This window comes from Rhinoderma darwinii, chromosome 1 (genome assembly GCF_050947455.1).
Source record: "Rhinoderma darwinii isolate aRhiDar2 chromosome 1, aRhiDar2.hap1, whole genome shotgun sequence".
Taxonomy (NCBI): Eukaryota; Metazoa; Chordata; class Amphibia; order Anura; family Rhinodermatidae; genus Rhinoderma; species Rhinoderma darwinii.
Window position 1 is genome coordinate 401,610,252 of NC_134687.1, and position 18,852 is coordinate 401,629,103.

At 41.5% G+C, this 18,852-nt stretch overlaps 1 protein-coding gene across 4 annotated transcripts in view; it reads left to right on the forward strand.

Annotated features, from left to right (window-relative positions):
* SYK (spleen associated tyrosine kinase) overlaps positions 1-18,852 on the forward strand; it is a 112,711-nt gene that overhangs the window by 53,187 nt on the left and 40,672 nt on the right. For 3 of the 4 annotated variants that reach the window (XM_075852627.1, XM_075852642.1, XM_075852635.1), the window contains exons 5-6: positions 16,406-16,544; positions 18,084-18,174. In XM_075852627.1, coding sequence (XP_075708742.1) covers positions 16,406-16,544; positions 18,084-18,174 — 230 coding nt within the window. Of the gene's footprint in view, positions 1-16,405; positions 16,545-17,838; positions 17,929-18,083; positions 18,175-18,852 lie in introns of those variants that run through there. The other variant, XM_075852651.1, reaches the window with a different exon arrangement.

Sequence of the window (18,852 nt, forward strand, 5' to 3'; positions counted from 1 at the left end):
AATTCTGTGCGGCATTGATGCGGACAGCTGCGGAGGAAATCCGCCACGTGGGGGCATGCCCTTTGATCACTTTTTATCACATTTTTTTTAAGGCAGGATTCACAGAAAACAAAAAATGTTCCATTACTTTTTATTTTATTTTTTACGGCGTTCTCCATGTGGGTTAAATAATGTAATAGCTTTATAGGCGGGGTCGTTGCGGACACGGCGATACGAAATATGTGTAACTTTTTTTACTTTATTTAATTTTTTTAATAGTAAAGCATTTTGTAAGGGGAAAAAGTGGGTTTTTAATTTTTTCTTCACATTTTATCTTTAACTTTATTACATTTTTGTCGGAGTCTACTGGGTGCTAACAGATTTTTGAGGGTAGTCGCTCTTCTGAATGTCATCTTTGGTCTATTCGGTAGTACATCCTTGAGATGTGGATCATTAAGCAATATGTATCAGTGTTTACGTAAAATACCCAATTGTTTTATGACCAGTATTGAAAGTAGTAATAAAATTATGCTTTGACTTATATTCTATATTTGGTGGCTCTAGAGCCTTCTTTTTAATTAGACAGTCAGTCTGCGAAAAGGTAGATGCCTTTTTTATTGCTCCTTGAATTAAACTCTCAGAGAAGTGTTTTTTTACGGAACGGTGTAGTCAGGGTTTTACACTGTGTCAGGAAGGTGTTGTTGTTAGAGCGGTTTTTCCTGATCCTTTTGTATTGGCCAAAGGGAATACTTTTTAACCAGAGTTGGTAATGCGCACTTCTAAAAATCGAGGTAACTATTAATATCTACTTGTTTAAAAAAAGGTAAGTTTCAAGATCTTTGGAAAGTAAAAGATCTAAAAATTTAATTCTGGTCTCTGAAAATTGCTGAGTAAAATTAAGTCCGAATGTATTGTCGTTTAAATATTCTAAATGGCCGCGGGCGAAAAGCGCAGTGAAAAACGCGGCAAACGGCGTGCAGGCAGATCAAAATCTTCTGCCTGCAAAAAACTCTGTGTGAACATACCCTAAAGGTTCGCATAAGAAGATGAGAACCTAGAGCTCATGTCGCAACCCCTTGTTTGCCTATATATTGAAATTAAACACATTGTGGTCCAAAATTAACTGGACACAATCAGCAATAAAATAGGTCTGGCTCAACGTCATGATCCTTTACCTTTCCACATACCTCTTCCCCCGTTACCTACTTCATATAATTAGATGTTACAACACAGACACACTTCCACTGCTGGCTCTGTCTGCCTCTTCGTGTATCAAACCCCCGTTCAGATCTGCACATTTTTATATATATTTATTTATTCCTATTTCCCCGCATTTTTGGTTATTATTTTATATCTACCAAACTACTGATGTATACTTTTTATCTAAGCTTAGATTGATATGTGCACTATATGTATTGCATTGTCCTTTTTAATTGTTGTTTTTTCTTTTTTTAAACTGCTTCTTTCTTTGTGTACATTTGATTGGCTGCTGTGACTGTCATTCATGACTTCATTATGAGTTTCTTGGTGTTTTTTTGTGTTTAAAATACCAAATTCTGTTTGGTGCTTCATGTATCTGGTCTGATGAAGACACCAGTTCGGTATCGAAGCGCATCACCACATTAAACCTAATAAAACGGAATTACGCATTACCTACTGGAGGACGTCCTTAATTTGTGATGAAGTAGCGCTTTTTGGCTTCCACTTTTTTGTGGATTTAATGCTTTATAGAAAGTGTCATGTGAAGTAACTTGGACTGAGGGCTGTATAGAAAGTGTCATGTGAACTAACTTGAAAACTGAGACCTGTATAGAAAGTGTTCTGTGAAGTAACTTGGGCATAGGACTGTATATGAAGTGTCCTGTGTAGTAACTTGGACTGGGGCCTGTGTAAAAGTCGTGAGAGTGAGAGTCTTGTAACAGGAAAGGACTAGTGGAGTATAGTGGAATAGAGTCAAGGCACAGAAGTGCGTAAAGACAAGTGGTAGTGGATAATCTCTCCTGCTGCAACCTAAAAAGGTAAATGTTTAAACATGTATTCTACAACCAACTTACAATATTGTTAATACTGTTACATTTACTGCTGTGTCATAACTGCAGAGTTAACCCCTAGGTGCACAAGGATACAACTGTACGTCCTGGTGAGAGGTTACTTCCTGCACCAGGACGTACATTTACTGAGCAGTTCCCGGTGCCCACAGTCCTAATGGACAGCTGACACTCCACTGTTGCTGGCCAGCAGTCCATCGCCGCCGATTTTGGCAGTTAACCTCTTAAACGCGGTGATCGATATCGACCACCTCATTTAACCCCTTAACGCCCTGTGACGTACTAATACGTCACGGCGGTGGACTTTTAACGCGAACTGACGTACTATTACTTTATCGCGTTAACAGGGTACTGTGACTGCAGACACATCTGCAGACACAGTTTTAAAGCAGTGATAGCTTAACGCCATCACTGCTTCAAGGCCGGAACCGGAGCTAGCCTCCGATCCGGACGATTAACCCCTTAGATGCAGCCCTCAAAACCGAGCGCTGCATCTACGGTGTTTACAAGCAGATCGGAACTCTGCAATGAAATTGCGGGTCTTCGATGATTGCTCCGGCCATCCGGAAGCCTAACAATGGCCTCCTGTCTGCCTAGAACGGATGCCTGCTAGGTCCCACCCAGAGGCAGGACCTAAAAGGCGTCCGGCCGCAGTAACAACATGGTGCAGGCTCAGAAGCTGAGCCTCCGACATCAGCCGCTGGTGTCAGCTGTATGTTACTGTATGAGCTAGCTCCGATCCCTGCCATTAACCACTTATATACCGCGATCAGAAGCGATCGCGGCATCTTAGTGGTTTGTAGAGATCGGCATCGACACGACGTGATTGTGACGATGCCGATCCTTGCTATGACAACCGGAGGCCTAATAATGGCGTCCTGGTCTGCCACGTACAATAGCCTATTAGGCCCCGCCAACAGATGGGACCTAATAGGCTTGCTGTCAGTGAATGACTGACAGCTCCAATGCATTGCACTACGTGGTAGTGCAATGCATTAGAGTAAAGATCAGAGGTGCAGGGCCTAAAGTCCCCTAGTGGGACAAAAAAAAAAGTTGAATATAAGTGTCAAAACAAAAGTTTCAAGTTAATAAAATAAACACTGACTTTTTTCCTATAATAAGACTTTTATTATAGGAAAAAAAATTAAATGTTAAAAAAGTACACATATTTGGTATCAGCATGTCCGGAACGACCCAATCTATAAAATTGTAATGTTATTTTTCCAGTACAGTGAACAGCGCAAAAAAAACCCAATAAAAAAACAATGCCATAATCGCTATTTTTTTTGTCATAAAGTCCCATGTACCCCAATATAGTACCAATAAAAACTACAACCCGTCTCGCAATAAAGAAGCCCTTACACATCTTTTTTGACTGAAAAATAAAAAAGTTATGGCTCTTAGAATATGGCGACACAAAATGTGTCCAAAAGCGGATAAGATCGGGCACCATTTATCAGTGCGAAACTGGCCACATATCTCTGAAATATTATTTATTTATTATTATACCCTCTTATTATGCCCTGATGTACTCTGCACAGATTACATATACCCTGATGTACCCCGCACAGATTACATATGCCCCCACATTATAAACTGAAATACCAGCAAAACCCCAAACAGATCAACTTCTAAGCTAAATCTGCGCTCCAAAAGCCAAATGGCGCTTCCGCCCTTCTGAACCCTACAGCGTGCACAAACAGCAGTTTACGTCCACATATATGGCATCGGCATACCCGGGAGAACCAGCTTAGCAGTTTACGAGGTATTAGGCTTTGGTTGGGACATACTGGGCACAACATATTGTGCACTAAAATAGCATATCGGCGGAAAATTATTAATGGAAGAACACCTGTGGAGGCAAAATGCTCACTACACCCCTTAAAATGCCTCAATGGGTGTAGATTCCAAAATGGGGGTCACTACTTGGGGGGTTTGTTTTATTATTTGACCTCGGAGCCCTGCAATTGTGGTCCAATGCTGTGAAAATTACCAAAATAGACCTCAAATGCGCATGTTGCTCTTCACTTCTGAGCTCTGTTATATGTCCAGGCAAATGATAAATGCCTTGAGGGGTGTAGTTTCCAAAATGGGGTCACTTCTTGGGGGCTTCTACTGTACTCTGGTACCTTATGGTTTTGCAAATGCAACATGGTGCCCGAAAACCAATCCAGAAAAATCTGCATGCCAATGATAAGGATCTGCCAGGCACAGCTTCTGTATCCACACCCATAGGTAATCAGTCTGCACCTGCTTCTATGTCTGTGAGACTGACTCCATCTTCCACCACTCAGGATGGCAGGCTTAGGAGTGGGAGAGCCTATCACAGCCTGGCCAGACGGAGCTAGCTCCCGCCCTCTGTCTATTTATACCTGCCTTTCCTGTTCCTCCTTGCTTGTGATTTTTCTCTGTTGGTTTCCTGGCCCTGCTGCAGCTTCTTGAACTACTTGTCCCTGCTTCGTATTGACCCTGGCTTGTTCACTACTCTCCTGCTCTGCGTTTGACACCTCGTACTCTCCTGGTTTGACTCGGCTCGTTTACTACTCTTGTTGCTCACAGTGTTGCCGTGGGCAACTGCCCCGTTTCCCTTTGTTCTGTGTTTCCTTGTCTGGTTGTCTGTCGTGCACTTACTGAGTGTAGGGACCGTCACCCAGTTGTACCCCGTCGCCTAGGGCGGGTCGTTGCAAGTAGGCAGGGACTGAGTGGCGGGTAAATTAGTGCTCACTTGTCTGTTTCCCTATCCCTGTCATTACATAATCACAAGCCCATATACCTACTCTATCCTGGTCCCTCACACCACTATGGACCCCCTTGAGACCCTGGTTCAGCAAATGCAGGGTCTCTCCCTACAGGTCCAGGCCCTGGCTCAGAGGGTCAACCAGCCTGATGCTACCATGGTACTGCCCCTCACCTCACCTCTTGAACCCCACCTCAAGTTGCCTGACCGGTTCTCAGGGGACCGGAAGACTTTTCTCTCCTTTCGGGAGAGTTGTAGGCTCTATTTTCGTTTAAAGCCCCACTCCTCAGGTTCTGAGAGCCAGCGGGTGGGTATAATTATGTCCTGGCTCCAGGAAGGGCCCCCAAGAATGGGCCTTCTCCTTGGCTCCTGACGCCCCTGAACTTTCCTCTGTTGATCTTTTCTTTTCTGCTCTCGGACTCATTTATGACGAGACTGACAGGACTGCCTTTGCCGAGAGTCAGCTGGTGACCTTACGTCAGGGTAAGAGACCTGTTGAGGAGTATTGCTCTGACTTTAGGAAGTGGTGCGTAGCTTCTCGGTGGAATGACCCTGCCTTGAGGTGCCAGTTTAGGTTGGGTCTGTCGAACGCCCTGAAAGCCCTGCTAGTTAGCTATCCCTCTTCTGGCTCCCTAGACCAGGTTATGGCTTTAGCGGTACGACTTGACCGACGTCTCAGGGAACGACAACGTGAACATTTATGTGTTTTCTCCTCTGACTCCCCCATGATGCCTCCCGATGTTCCGTTGCTTCGTTTTTCCACGGAAGACTCGGAGGTACCTATGCAACTCGGGGCCTCCGTGTCCCCCCAACAACGTAGAGAGTTCCGCAGGAAGAATGGTCTCTGCTTCTATTGTGGGGATGACAAGCATCAAGTGAACACCTGTCCTAGGCGTAAGAATAAGCAGCCGGAAAACTTCCGCGCCTAAGTGATCATCGGGGAGGTCACTTGGGCGCACAGGTATTTCCCGTAAATATGAAACGTAATAAAATCTTGCTTCCCTTTCAGGTCTCTTTTGGTGGTAGGTCTGCTACCGGCAGTGCCTTCGTGGATTCAGGGTCGTCTGCTAATATCATGTCTGTGGAATTTGCTATGTCTCTAGCTATGCCTTTGATTGATTTGCCTAAACCTGTCCCGGTAGTGGGTATCGACTCCACTCCTCTTGCTAATGGTTATTTTACACAGCATACCCCTGTTTTTGAACTCCTTGTTGGCTCCATGCATTTTGAGCAGTGCTCTGTACTGTTGATGCAGGGATTATCGTCCGATTTGGTTTTAGGCCTTCCCTGGTTGCAGTTGCATAATCCCACGTTTGACTGGAATACTGGGGATCTTACCAAATGGGGTAATGAATGCTTGACGTCATGTTTTTCTGTTAATTCTATTTCTCCCCTGAGGAGGTGAACACGCTACCTGAGTTTGTTCAGGACTTCGCTGATGTTTTCTCTAAGGAGGCCTCCGAAGTGTTACCTCCTCATAGAGAATACGATTGTGCTATCGATTTGGTACCAGGAGCTAAGCTCCCTAAGGGTTAGGATATTTAATCTCTCTTGTCCCGAACGTGAAGCCATGAGAAGGAATGCCTGGCCAAGGGTTACATTCGCCCGTCTACTTCTCCGGTAGGTGCTGGCTTCTTCTTCGTAGGGAAGAAGGATGGTGGTCTTAGGCCATGCATTGACTACCGTAACTTGAATAAGGTCACTGTAAGGAACCAGTATCCCCTTCCTTTGATTCCTGATCTCTTTAATCAGGTTCAGGGGGCCCAATGGTTCTCTAAGTTTGATCTACGGGGGGCGTATAACCTTATCCGCATCAAAGAGGGGGATGAGTGGAAGACTGCGTTTAACACGCCCGAAGGTCATTTCGAATACCTCGTCATGCCCTTTGGGTTGTTTAATGCTCCCGCGGTCTTCCAGAATTTCATAAATGAGATTTTAAGAGATTACCTGGGGGTATTTCTTGTAGTGTACCTTGATGACATACTGTTCCTCCCACATTGAGCATGTCAGGAAGGTGCTCCAGGTCCTTCGGGAAAACAAACTGTTTGCGAAGACCGAAAAATGTGTGTTTGGGGTGCAGGAGATACCATTTTTGGGTCAAATCCTCACTCCTCATGAATTCCGCATGGACCCCGCCAAGGTCCAGGCTGTGGCGGAATGGGTCCAACCTGCCTCCCTGAAGGCGTTACAGTGCTTCTTGGGGTTCGCTAATTATTACAGGAGATTTATTGCTAACTTCTCGGTCATCGCTAAGCCTCTTACGGACCTCACTCGCAAGGGTGCTGATCTCCTCCACTGGCCTCCTGAGGCTGTCCAGGCTTTTGAGGCCCTTAAGAAGTGCTTTATCTCGGCCCCGGTGTTGGTTCAGCACAACCAAATGGAGCCATTTATCGTGGAGGTTGACGCGTCCGAGGTGGGAGTGGGGGCTGTCTTGTCCCAGGGTACCAGGTCCCTCACCCATCTCCGTCCCTGTGCCTACTTCTCCAGGAAGTTTTCGCCCACTGAGAGTAACTATGATTTTGGCAACCGCGAACTCTTAACCATTAAATGGGCATCTGAACAGTGGCGCCACTTCCTGGAGGGGGCTAGGCACCAGGTAACGGTCCTTACCGACCACAAGAATCTGGTTTTCCTAGAATCGGCCCGGAGGCTAAACCCGAGACAAGCTCGATGGGCGTTATTTTTTACCAGATTCTATTTTTTGGTTACCTATAGGGCTGGGTCTAAAAATATTAAGGCTGATGCACTGTCGCGTAGCTTCATGGCCAGCCCTCCTTCGGAGGAATATCCTGCTTGTATTTTGCCTCCAGGTATAATCATTTCCTCTATTGATTCTGATTTAGTCTCTGAAATTGCTGCTGATCAAGGTTCAGCTCCCGGGAACCTTCCTGAGAACAAGCTCTTTGTTCCTCTGCAATTCCGGCTAAGGGTACTTAGGGAAAATCATGACTACGCACTCTCTGGTCATCCAGGCATCCTGGGTACCAAGCACCTCATTGCCAGAAACTATTCCTGGCCTGGGTTGCCTAAAGACGTTAAGGCCTACGTCGCCGCTTGTGAGGTTTGGGCTAGGTCCAAGACTCCCAGGTCCCGACCAGCGGGCTTACTACGTTCTTTGCCCATTCCCCAGAGACCTTGGACCCATATCTCCATGGATTTTATCACCGATTTGCCTCCATCTCAAGGCAAGTCGGTGGTGTGGGTTGTAGTAAACCGCTTCAGTAAGATGTGCCACTTTGTGCCCCTCAAAAAACTACCCAATGCTAAGACGTTAGCTACCTTGTTTGTCAAACACATCCTGCGTCTCCATGGGGTCCCTGTCAATATTGTTTCTGACAGAGGGGTACAATTTGTTTCTTTGTTTTGGAGAGCCTTCTGTAAAAAGTTGGAGATTGATCTGTCCTTCTCCTCTGCCTTCCATCCTGAAACTAATGGCCAAACCGAGAGGACTAATCAGTCTCTAGAACAATATTTAAGGTGTTTTATCTCTGACTGTCAATATGATTGGGTCTCATTCATTCCCCTCGCCGAATTTTCCCTTAATAAACGGGTCAGTAACTCGTCAGGGGTCTCCCCCTTTTTCTGTAATTTTGGGTTTAATCCACGGTTCTCCTCCGTTTCACCTGGTAGTTCCAACAATCCCGAGGTAGAGGTCATTCATCGGGAACTGTGCACAGTCTGGGCCCAGGTTCAGAAGAACCTAGAGGCGTCCCAGAGCATACAAAAAACTCAGGCAGATAGAAGACGTTCTGCTAACCCCTTGTTTATGGTCGGGGATCTGGTGTAGCTATCGTCAAAGAACTTGCGCCTTAAAGTCCTGTCCAAGAAGTTTGCTCCCCGGTTTATAGGGCCGTACAAGGTCATTGAAGTCCTCAATCCTGTCTCCTTCCGACTGGAGTTGCCCCCATCTTTTCGAGTACACGACGTGTTTCATGCCTCCCTCCTTAAACGCTGCTCCCCGTCCTTGGCTCCCTCGAGGAAACCTCCTGTCCCCGTTCTCACCCCTGAGGGGGTAGAATTCGAGGTGGCCAAGATTGTGGACAGCAAGATGGTCCAAGGCTCCCTCCAGTACCTGGTCCATTGGAGAGGATACGGGCCTGAGGAGAGGACTTGGGTACCCGCCCGGGATGTTCACGCTGGGGTATTGCTCAGGAGGTTCCACCTTCGTTTCCCCAATAAACCAGGTCCATCTAGAAAGGGTCCGGTGGCCCCTCATAAAAGGGGGGGTACTGTTAAGGATCTGCCAGACACAGCTTCTGTATCCACGCCCATAGGTAATCAGTCTGCACCTGCTTCTATGTCTGTGAGACTGACTCCATCTTCCACCACTCAGGATGGCAGGCTTAGGAGTGGGAGAGCCTATCACAGCCTGGCCAGACGGAGCTTGCTCCCGCCCTCTGTCTATTTATACCTGCCTTTCCTGTTCCTCCTTGCTTGTGATTCTTCTCTGTTGGTTTCCTGGCCCTGCTGCAGCTTCTTGAACTACTTGTCCCTGCTTCGTATTGACCCTGGCTTGTTCACTACTCTCCTGCTCTGCGTTTGACACCTCGTACTCTCCTGGTTTGACTCGGCTCGTTTACTACTCTTGTTGCTCACGGTGTTGCCGTGGGCAACTGCCCCGTTTCCCTTTGTTCTGTGTTTCCTTGTCTGGTTGTCTGTCGTGCACTTACTGAGTGTAGGGACCGTCGCCCAGTTGTACCCCGTCGCCTAGGGCGGGTCGTTGCAAGTAGGCAGGGACTGAGTGGCGGGTGGATTAGTGCTCACTTGTCTGTTTCCCTATCCCTGTCATTACAGCCAAATAGAACTCCTGCCTTTCTGAGCCCTGCCGTTTGTCCAAACAGCAGTTTATGACCACATGTGCGGTATTTCCGTACTCTGCAGAACTTGCTTTACAAATGTTTGGGTGCTTTTTCTCCTTTTATCCCTGAGGAAATAAAAATATTCTACTTTTTAGTTGAAAAAATGTTGATATAAATTTTTACGGCCTAATTCAAATAAATTCTGCAAAAGACCAGAGGGGTCTAAATGCTTACTATTCCCCTAGATAGATTCCTTATGGGGTGTAGTTTCCCAAAAGGGGTCACTTTTGGGGGTTTCCTACTATTTTGGTCCTGCAGGCACTTTGCAAACATGACATGTCACCCGAAAACCATTCCAGCTAAATTTGAGCTCCAAATAGTGAACCTTCACTTTTGACCCCTGCCGTTTGTCCAAACAGCAGTTTATGACCACTTATGGGGTATTTCCGTAATCGAGAAAAATTGGTTTTCAAATGTTGGGGTGCGTTTTCTTCTTTATGCCTTGTAAAAATGTACAATTTTTACATTTTATCGGAAAAAATTAAGATTTTCATTTTCCCGACCTAATTCCACTAAAGTCCGCAGAAAACCCGTGGGGTCAAAATGCTCACTATACACCTCGATAAATTTCTTGAAGGGTGTAGTTTCCCAAATGTGGGCATTTTTTGGGGGTTGCCACTGATTTGGTCCCTCAGGGGCTTTGCTAATGCGACATGGCACCCGAAAATCATTGCAGCAAAACTTGAGCTGAAAAAGCTAAATGGGGCTCCTTCCTTTCTAATCCCTGCCGTGTGTCCAAACAGCAGTTTATCACCACATATGGGGTATTGCCGTAATCGGGAGGAATTGCTTTTCAAATGCTGGGGAGTTTTTTCTGCTTTATGCCTTGTAAATATTGAAAATTTCTACGTTTTATTGGAAAAAAATATAGATTTTCATTTTCACGGCTTCATACCACTAAATTCAGCAAAAAACTGTGGGGTCAAAGTGCTCACAATACCCCTTGATAAATTCCTTGAGGGGTGTTTTCACTATTTTGGTATCACAAGACCTCTTCAAACCGGACATGGTGCCTAAAATATATTTGAGTAAAAAGAAGGCTCAAAAATCCTCTAGGTGCTGCTTTGCTTCGGAGGTCTGTGTTTCAGTGAATTGGCACATTAGGGCCACATGTGGCATATTTCTAAAAACTACAGAATGTGGGTATAAAATATTGAGCTGCGTTTCTCTGGTAAAACCTTCTTTGTTACAGAAAAAAAAGGATTAAATATGAATTTCTGCAAAAAAAAATAAATTTGTAAATTTCATCCCTACTTTGCTGTAATGCTTGTGAAACGCCTAAAGGGTTAATAAACTTCCTGAATGCTGTTTTAAATACTTTGAGGGGTTCAGTTTTTAAAATGGGGTGATTTATGTGGATTTGCTTTGTATGGGCGCGTCAAAACCACATCACAACTGAACTCATCCCTGTAAAAATAGCCTTTTGACATTTTCTTGAAAATGTGAGAAATTTCTGCTAAAGTTCTAAGCCTTGTAACGTCCTAGATAAATAAATGGATGTTCAAAAAATAATGCCAATCTAAAGTAGACATATGGGAAATGTTAATTAGCATTTATTTTGTGCCATATTACTATCTGTCTTACAAGCAGATACATTTAAATTTAGCAAAATGCAAATTTTTCCACTTTTTCGCAAAATTTTGTTGTTTTTCACAATAAAATACTGATTGTATCGACAAAATTTTACTACTAACTTAAAGTATAATGTGTCACGAGAAAACAATCTTAGAATCGCTTGAATAGGTATAAGCATTCCAGAGTTATTACCACATAAAGAGACAAGTCAGATTTGAAAAATGGGGCTGCGTCCTGAACGTGCCAACTAGTCCATGTCCTTAAGTGGTTAAGGGGGTTATAGCAGATCGGCAACCCGCAGAATCGCAATTTTTTTTGATAACCAGCCCTCCCAAAATATAATACAGCTTTTTTTTACAGAAAAATAAAAGTTATAGCTTACAGAATATTGTGACACAAAAAAAATTATAATTTAAAAAAAAAGTGATTTTATTGTGCAAACGCTGCAAAACATGAAAAAAAGATATACATATGGTATTGCCGTAATTGTATCAACCCGCAGAATAAAGTAAATATGTTATTTATAGCGCACGGTGAACACTGTAAAAAAAAAAAGAATAAAAAACGTTGTCAGAATTGCTGGATTATGCAGAAAATGTAGATAATTTATGAGAACACTATAATGCCTGTGAATGAAGGTAATAAGTGTAATAAAAAGGTATGTGGAGAAAGACTGCAAATGACTATGAACAAAGCCAAATAAAAGCAATGAAAGATAGAAGCCCTCTTGGGCTTCGAGGTGACCAGGCACACTTCAGACATTTAGTGTAGGTGAGCTTCTTGCCATTTTCGTGCTTCAGTATGGTAGAGCTTCTATCTTTCATTGCTTTTACTTGGCTTTGTTCCTAGTCATTTGCAGTCTTTCTCCACATACTTTTTTATTACACAGGCATTATAGTGTTTTCATAAATTATCTACATTTTCTGCATAATACATTTCTATTAGCAATTGAATAGTACTTATCCATGTATTCATTTGCCCTTACCCTGATACTTTGTTATATCTTTTAGCTCATATCCTATAGTTACTACCTTTTGGCCGATAACCCTGTGTGCATACTGGTTCTGGTTTTAGTGATCCATCACTTAAAATATGAAACATAAAAATAATTGATCTAATAAAAACACCCTTTTATTTTGCATATAAAGTTGTAATTTTATTACTCCTTTAGGGTCTGGTTTTGGTTGTATATTTAAACGTAGTTTATGCCACGTTCCATTGTTTGTTTTGGACTTTGTATATATGAGTAAATACATTAGTATTGCAGTGTACTGTACCAGCGATCTAATGATTGCTTGTTCAATTCCTTTAGGGGGACTAATAAAATGTGTAAAAAAAGTTAAATAAAGTTATTAGTAGTGAAAAAAACAAAAATCTAAAACTTCAAAACACCCTTTTTCTATTTTTTCCTCTAAAGTAATGTAAAAAATAAACAAAATTGGTATCACTGCATCCGTAAAACTCTGAACTATTACAATATATCATTATTTAACACACATGGTTAAAAAGAAAAAAATTTAAAGCTCAAAAATCTCTGTTTATTTGGTCACCTTAGCTCTAAAAACAATTTTTATAAAAAGTGATCAAAAGGTTGTATGTACCAAAAAAAAAAAAGTTATGGCTCTCAGAATGTGGTGAAACGAAACAATTTTTTTTTAACAAACTGTTTTTTCTTTGGAAAAGTAGTAAAATATAAAAAAAAACTATATAGATTACAACATAATCGTATTAAGCTGCAGAATAAAGTTAAGTTGTCATTTTTACAGAATGGTGAAAGCTGTAAAAACGAAACCCAAAAAACAATGGAGGAATCGCAATTTTTTCATTTTTCTGCCTGCACAAATTTTTTTTTTCGTTTCCCAGGTTATTATATGGTACTTTGGTGCCAAAAGAAACTACAACTCCTGCAAAACAAGCCCTCACACCACTCTATTGACGAAAAAATAAAAAAGTTATGGCTCTTGGAAGGCAGGAAGTAAAAAACGAAAATGAAAAAGCAAAAAATGGCTCAGTCCTGAAAGGGTCAAAATTCTCACTACACCCCTTAAAATGCCTTAAGGGGTATAGTTTCCAATAAAGGGGCACTACTTGGCGGTTTGTTTTACTGTGTGACCTCAGAGCCCTGCAATTGTGGGCCAATGCTGCCTCAAATGTGCATGGTGATCTTCACTCCTAAGCCCTGTTTTTTCTCCTTTATCCCTTGTAAAATGAAAAAATGCAACATTGTAGTGGAAAAAATTTTGATGTTCATTTTCACGGCCTATTTCTAATAAATTCTGCAAAAGACCTGTGGGGTCTAAATGCTCATTATACCCCTAGATAGATTCCTTAAGGGGAGTAGTTTCCAAATGGGGTCACTTGTGGGGTGTTTCACTGTTTTGGTCCCTCAGGTGCTTTGCAAATGCGACATGACACCCAAAAACCATTTCAGCTAAATTTGAGCTCCACAAGCCAAATAGTGCTTCATCGTTCTAAGCCCGATCGTGTGTCCAAAAAGCAGTTTGGTACCGCATGTGGAGTATTGCCGTGCTCAGAAGAGTTTGCTTTACAAATGTTGGCATGCTTTTTCTCCTTTATCAGTTGTGAAAATGGAAAAATCTGAGCTAAAACTAAATTTTATTAGAAAAAACTTATATTTTCATTTTCATATCCTAATTCCACTAAATTCAACCAAAAACCTGTGGGATCAAAATGCTCACTATACCCCTTGACAAAAACCTTGAGGGCTGTAGCTTCCAAAATGGTCACTTTTGGGGGGTTTCCACTGTTTTGGTCCCTCAGGGACTTTGGAAAGCAACATGGTACTTGAAACCATTCCATCAAAACTTGAGCCCCAAAAGCCAAATGGTGCTCCTTCCCTTCTGTGAGTCCTGCTGTGGGTCCAAACAGCAGTTTATTGTCAAATATGGGGTATTACCGTAATCAGGAGAAATTGCTTTTCAAATTTTGGGGTGATTTTTCTCCTTTATGCCTTGTAAAAATTTATAATTTCTAAGTTTTGTTGATAAAAATTTATAATTTCATTTTCACAATCTAATTTCACAAAATTCAGCAAAAAAATCTGTGGGGTCAAAATGCTCACTATATCCCTCTATAAATTCCTTAGGTGTGTAGTTTGCCAAATGGTGTCTTTTTATCGGTATTTCCACTGTTTTGGCCTCACAAGACCTCTTCAAACCTTACATGGTGCCTAAAATATATTCTAATAAAAAGAAGGACCTAAAAGGTGCGCCATTGCTTCTGAGGCCAGTATTTCAATCCATTAGCACACTAGCGCCACATGTGGGATATTTCTAAAAACTACAGAATCTGGGCAATAAATATTTAGTTGTTTTTCTTTGCTAAAACCTTCTGTTTTACAGAACAAAAATGGATTAAAATTGATTTTCTAAAAAAAAATAATGAAATTTATACATTTCACCACCACCACCACGTTGCTTTAATTCCTGTGAAACACCTAGATGGTTAAAAAAAACTTTCTAAATGCTGTTTTGAATACTTTGTGGGGTGCAGTTTTTAAAATTTAGAGTATGAGGGAACGAAAAAAAGAGAGAGAACGCCCGGCGCACATAGTGCATCATCACAAAAGAAAAGCAAATATGGGTTTGGGGGTAAGAAATATGCTTACCCCAAGGTGTTGTGCTGGGGGCACAACACCCTCTTGCGCTTGTAAGGGCCAGTTCACACGGAGTTCTTTGACACGTTTTTTGATGTGGAAACCGCTTCGGAAAACGCGCCAAAAAATGGCCGAATATGCCTCCCATTGATTTCAATGGGCGGTGGAGGCGTTTTTTTCCCGCGAGTGGAAAAACCGGCTCACGGTAAAAAGAAGGGACATTCAACTCTGGTCTGTGTTAGGGTATGTTCACATGGCAGCTTCCATAACGGCTGAAATTACGGGGATGTTTTCGGGAGAAAACATCCCCGTAATTTCAGCCGTAACGGCATTTGCAGGCGCTTGAACGCCGCGTCCATTACGGACGTAATTGACGCTGCTTTTCATTGGAGTCAATGAATAACGGCTCCAATTACGCCCCAAGCAGTGACAGGTCACTTCTTTGACGCGGGCGTCTATTTGCGCGCCGTCATTTGACAGCGGCACGTAAATATACGCCTCGTGTGAACAGACAAACGTCAGCCCATTGCTTTCAATGGGCAGATATTTGTCAACACTTTCAAGCTGCATTTTTCGGACGTAATTCGGGGCAAAAATGCCCGAATTACGTCCGTAATTAGTGTGTGTGAACATACCCTTAACATGATCCCTTAGGCTACAATATTAATTAGTTCCAGGACTGTTATTGAACTTTGAAATTATAGACACCATAACTCCGTGGAAAGCTAGCAATTGGTTCAGAAGCCCACAATATATTAACTCAATGGCACAACTTTTTTTCAATATTGGAGGTATATGGAGGTACAGTAAAGTCCCCATGCACTTCTATGGATGTCCCTTATGACTCCATACAAAACAAAGCCATAATACGATCTTGTGCATGAGGACTAAAAGTTTCTAAAACACATTGGGGGCGAATTTAATATGCATTCAACGCCAGTAATAAATTAGGCCCGTTTTTCTCCAGTGCTCTTTATATTAAGACTGGCATATGAAACACCAGTCTTAATAAATACCCACCATTATGAGGGAACCTGCAATACACTGTTATACAGTATTAGGAGAATTAGTGATGCAGGGACTGAGCTTAGAACAGTTGTAGAATCTTATTTACACCAGCAAAGCCGAGTTCAGAGCCGATACAAGTTTGAATAGGCAAAATTAACTCTACATCCTGTCTATCGACATTACCACTTACGTCGGCATGCACATTTATGGCCAACATATTACCAGGGAGAGAACTTTTTTTTAAATTTATTTATGATATAGAACATTGTTTAGCAATGCAAAAAATTGCATCCTATACTCATAATCTGAAAAATATATAAACAAATGTATTTACAGAGGCGCTCTACATCTATGTAAAACCGTACTGCTTTTTCATTTATTTTATAAACTAGCGGTATGTAGTTTACACTGAATGAGCACTAATCCCTGCAGTTTCAATGTACACTTGCAGGGTAAATAACGTAATTCTGTGGAGTTGTTTTTTTTTTTTATATGACTAGACAACGGACCTTTTAATTATTTTGTATTATCAATTATTTGTTTATAGTGTATAACTTCACTAACATTGTCTTTTCTCTTTTAGAATAAGAGAACGGGACAGCAATGGATCCTACGCTTTGTGTTTGTTTCACGATCGAAAGGTTTCACATTATCGCATCGATAGAGATAAAACTGGAAAACTGTCAATACCAGAGGGGAAGAAATTTGACACTTTATGGCAGGTATGAATGCACTTTTATGCGTTAATGCTAAAATAGAGTAACATTTCTTTAATCCAGAATTAATGGTATCTGGTGGGTGCCAAGTTATTAAATATTCCGTAATATCAGATCATCAGAGAAGACAGCCCAAGAATTCTAAATACAATAAGGTAATCTCTTTATTTTCGAATTGGTCTTCTACTTCTGGTCTTTCGTGATACCAGATTATTTTGCAGTTCTGTTCCACATGCATTATCAGAAGTTGTGGACTGAGATACATGGAGGAAAACAATTTTTGCAGAATAAGATAATTTTCAATGGCGTATGCAAAAAAAAATATAAATATATATATATATATATATATATATATATATATATATATACACACAGTATATATATTTTAAAAGCTGCACAATCTTCGTCTTCTGCATCGACTTCTGTGAAGTGGAAGGTTTAACTAGTCCAGTATGAGACACGTTCAGCTTCCTCTTACAGTCGTACAGCGCCACCCACCTGCTATGGGAATATTAACCATTTCACTACCCTAGATTACCAGAGTTCTTACTCTTAACTACACTTGAAAACCAGTGATGCTACTATTAAATATTTGACTACCCTATACCACGGTTTCTTAATCTTTTTCAATTGGGGCCTCATCAGTCAGGACATGGTGATGCCAGATGCCATTGATTGTAGATTGTAGTCCATGTAGTAATTATTATTATTTTTTTTTTAAATGACCCTGTTGTCTTAAAACTTGTCTTTTGAATCCAGTTGAATATTAAAATAAGCACTGAAGGGGGTCAGCTATGTTGCCTAAACAGAGATTGCTGGATCCAGAGAAAGAAAATTGCATTATATAGTCACTTTTGGCATTTCTGCCTCCCTAGCTGCACCGACAACTAGGGGGTGCCACGCCAGGGTTTCCCTGACTGCAGAAGGGGGTTCCAAAATTTTGTCTTGTAAGGTGGCCCAGAAATGTTATAGGTGGCCATTTTCTGTTCCCTATATTTTCAATAGAACCCAGATTACTTGTTTTACTTTTCAGTGATGTATACTTATGCATAGAGTTTGGTGCATTAAGTGATCTTGCACACGACCGAGATCAGGCCATGAAAAACGGTCTGACTGTCGGCTGAATTTCCCAGACCGACCACGGTACAGGTGAACGGGACTCCTGGCATCATAGACATTTTATGATACTAGGAGTCTCTGCCTCCCCACTGAACTGCTGTTTCATACTGAACAAAATGATACAGTACATGACAGCAGTTCCACGGGGAGGCAGGGACTCCTAGCATCATCAAATGTCTATGATCTCGGTCGTGTGCAAGAGCATTTAGTCCCTTTCATATACCACTAATAGCACTAACAGACTCGTATACCATAAGAAGAATCAATTATGGTAAGTAAAAGAGCTTTACTATATCCTTTTTTTGAGAATTAAATGAAACATTTTTACTCAATGTTTAATTCCAGTTACATTGCTAGTCTAGATATCAGTGCACCTATTTTGATTTTTTTTTTTAATTATTATGTATTGTATATACTTTTTTTTAGTTGGTTGAACATTATTCCTACAAACCTGATGGACTTTTGAGGGTGCTGACAAATCCATGTCCGCGATCAGATGCTAACAGCAGTGCAGCAGGTAAGTAAATTAACCCCTTAAGGACTGAGTTATTTATTTATTTATTTTTTCATTTTCGCTCCCAGACTTCCAAGACCCATAACTTTTTTATTTTTCCATCAATAGAGTGAAGTGAGGGCTTATTTTTTTGCGGGAGGAGTTGCAGTTTTTAATGGCACCATTTAAAGTACCATGTAATGTACTGGTAAACTGAAAAAAATATTCTTTACGGGCTGAAATTGGAAAAAACTGCGATACCTACATTGTTTTTTTGTTTTCATTTTTACGGCTTTCGCCATGCGGTAAAAATGACAGCTTAACTTTATTCTGCGGCTCAATACGATTACGGTGATACCAAAATGATAAAGTTTTTTTATATTTTACTACTTTTAAAAAAAAACAAAAAAAATTTGGTGGTTTTTTTTACCACATTCTGAGAGCCTTAACTTTTTTATTTTTCTGTGGATTGAGCGGTGCATGGGCTTATTTTTTGGGGGGTGAGCTGTCGTTTTTATTGGTACAATTTTTTTGTATGTATAGCTTTTTGATCACTTTTTATTACATTTTATTTAAGAGCTAAGGTGACCAAAAAGCAGTGATTTTGGCGGTTTATTCATGTTTTGGTTTTTACTGCGTTTACCGTGCGAGTTAAATAATGGTATATTATAATAGTTCGGACTTTTAGAAATGCAGCGATAC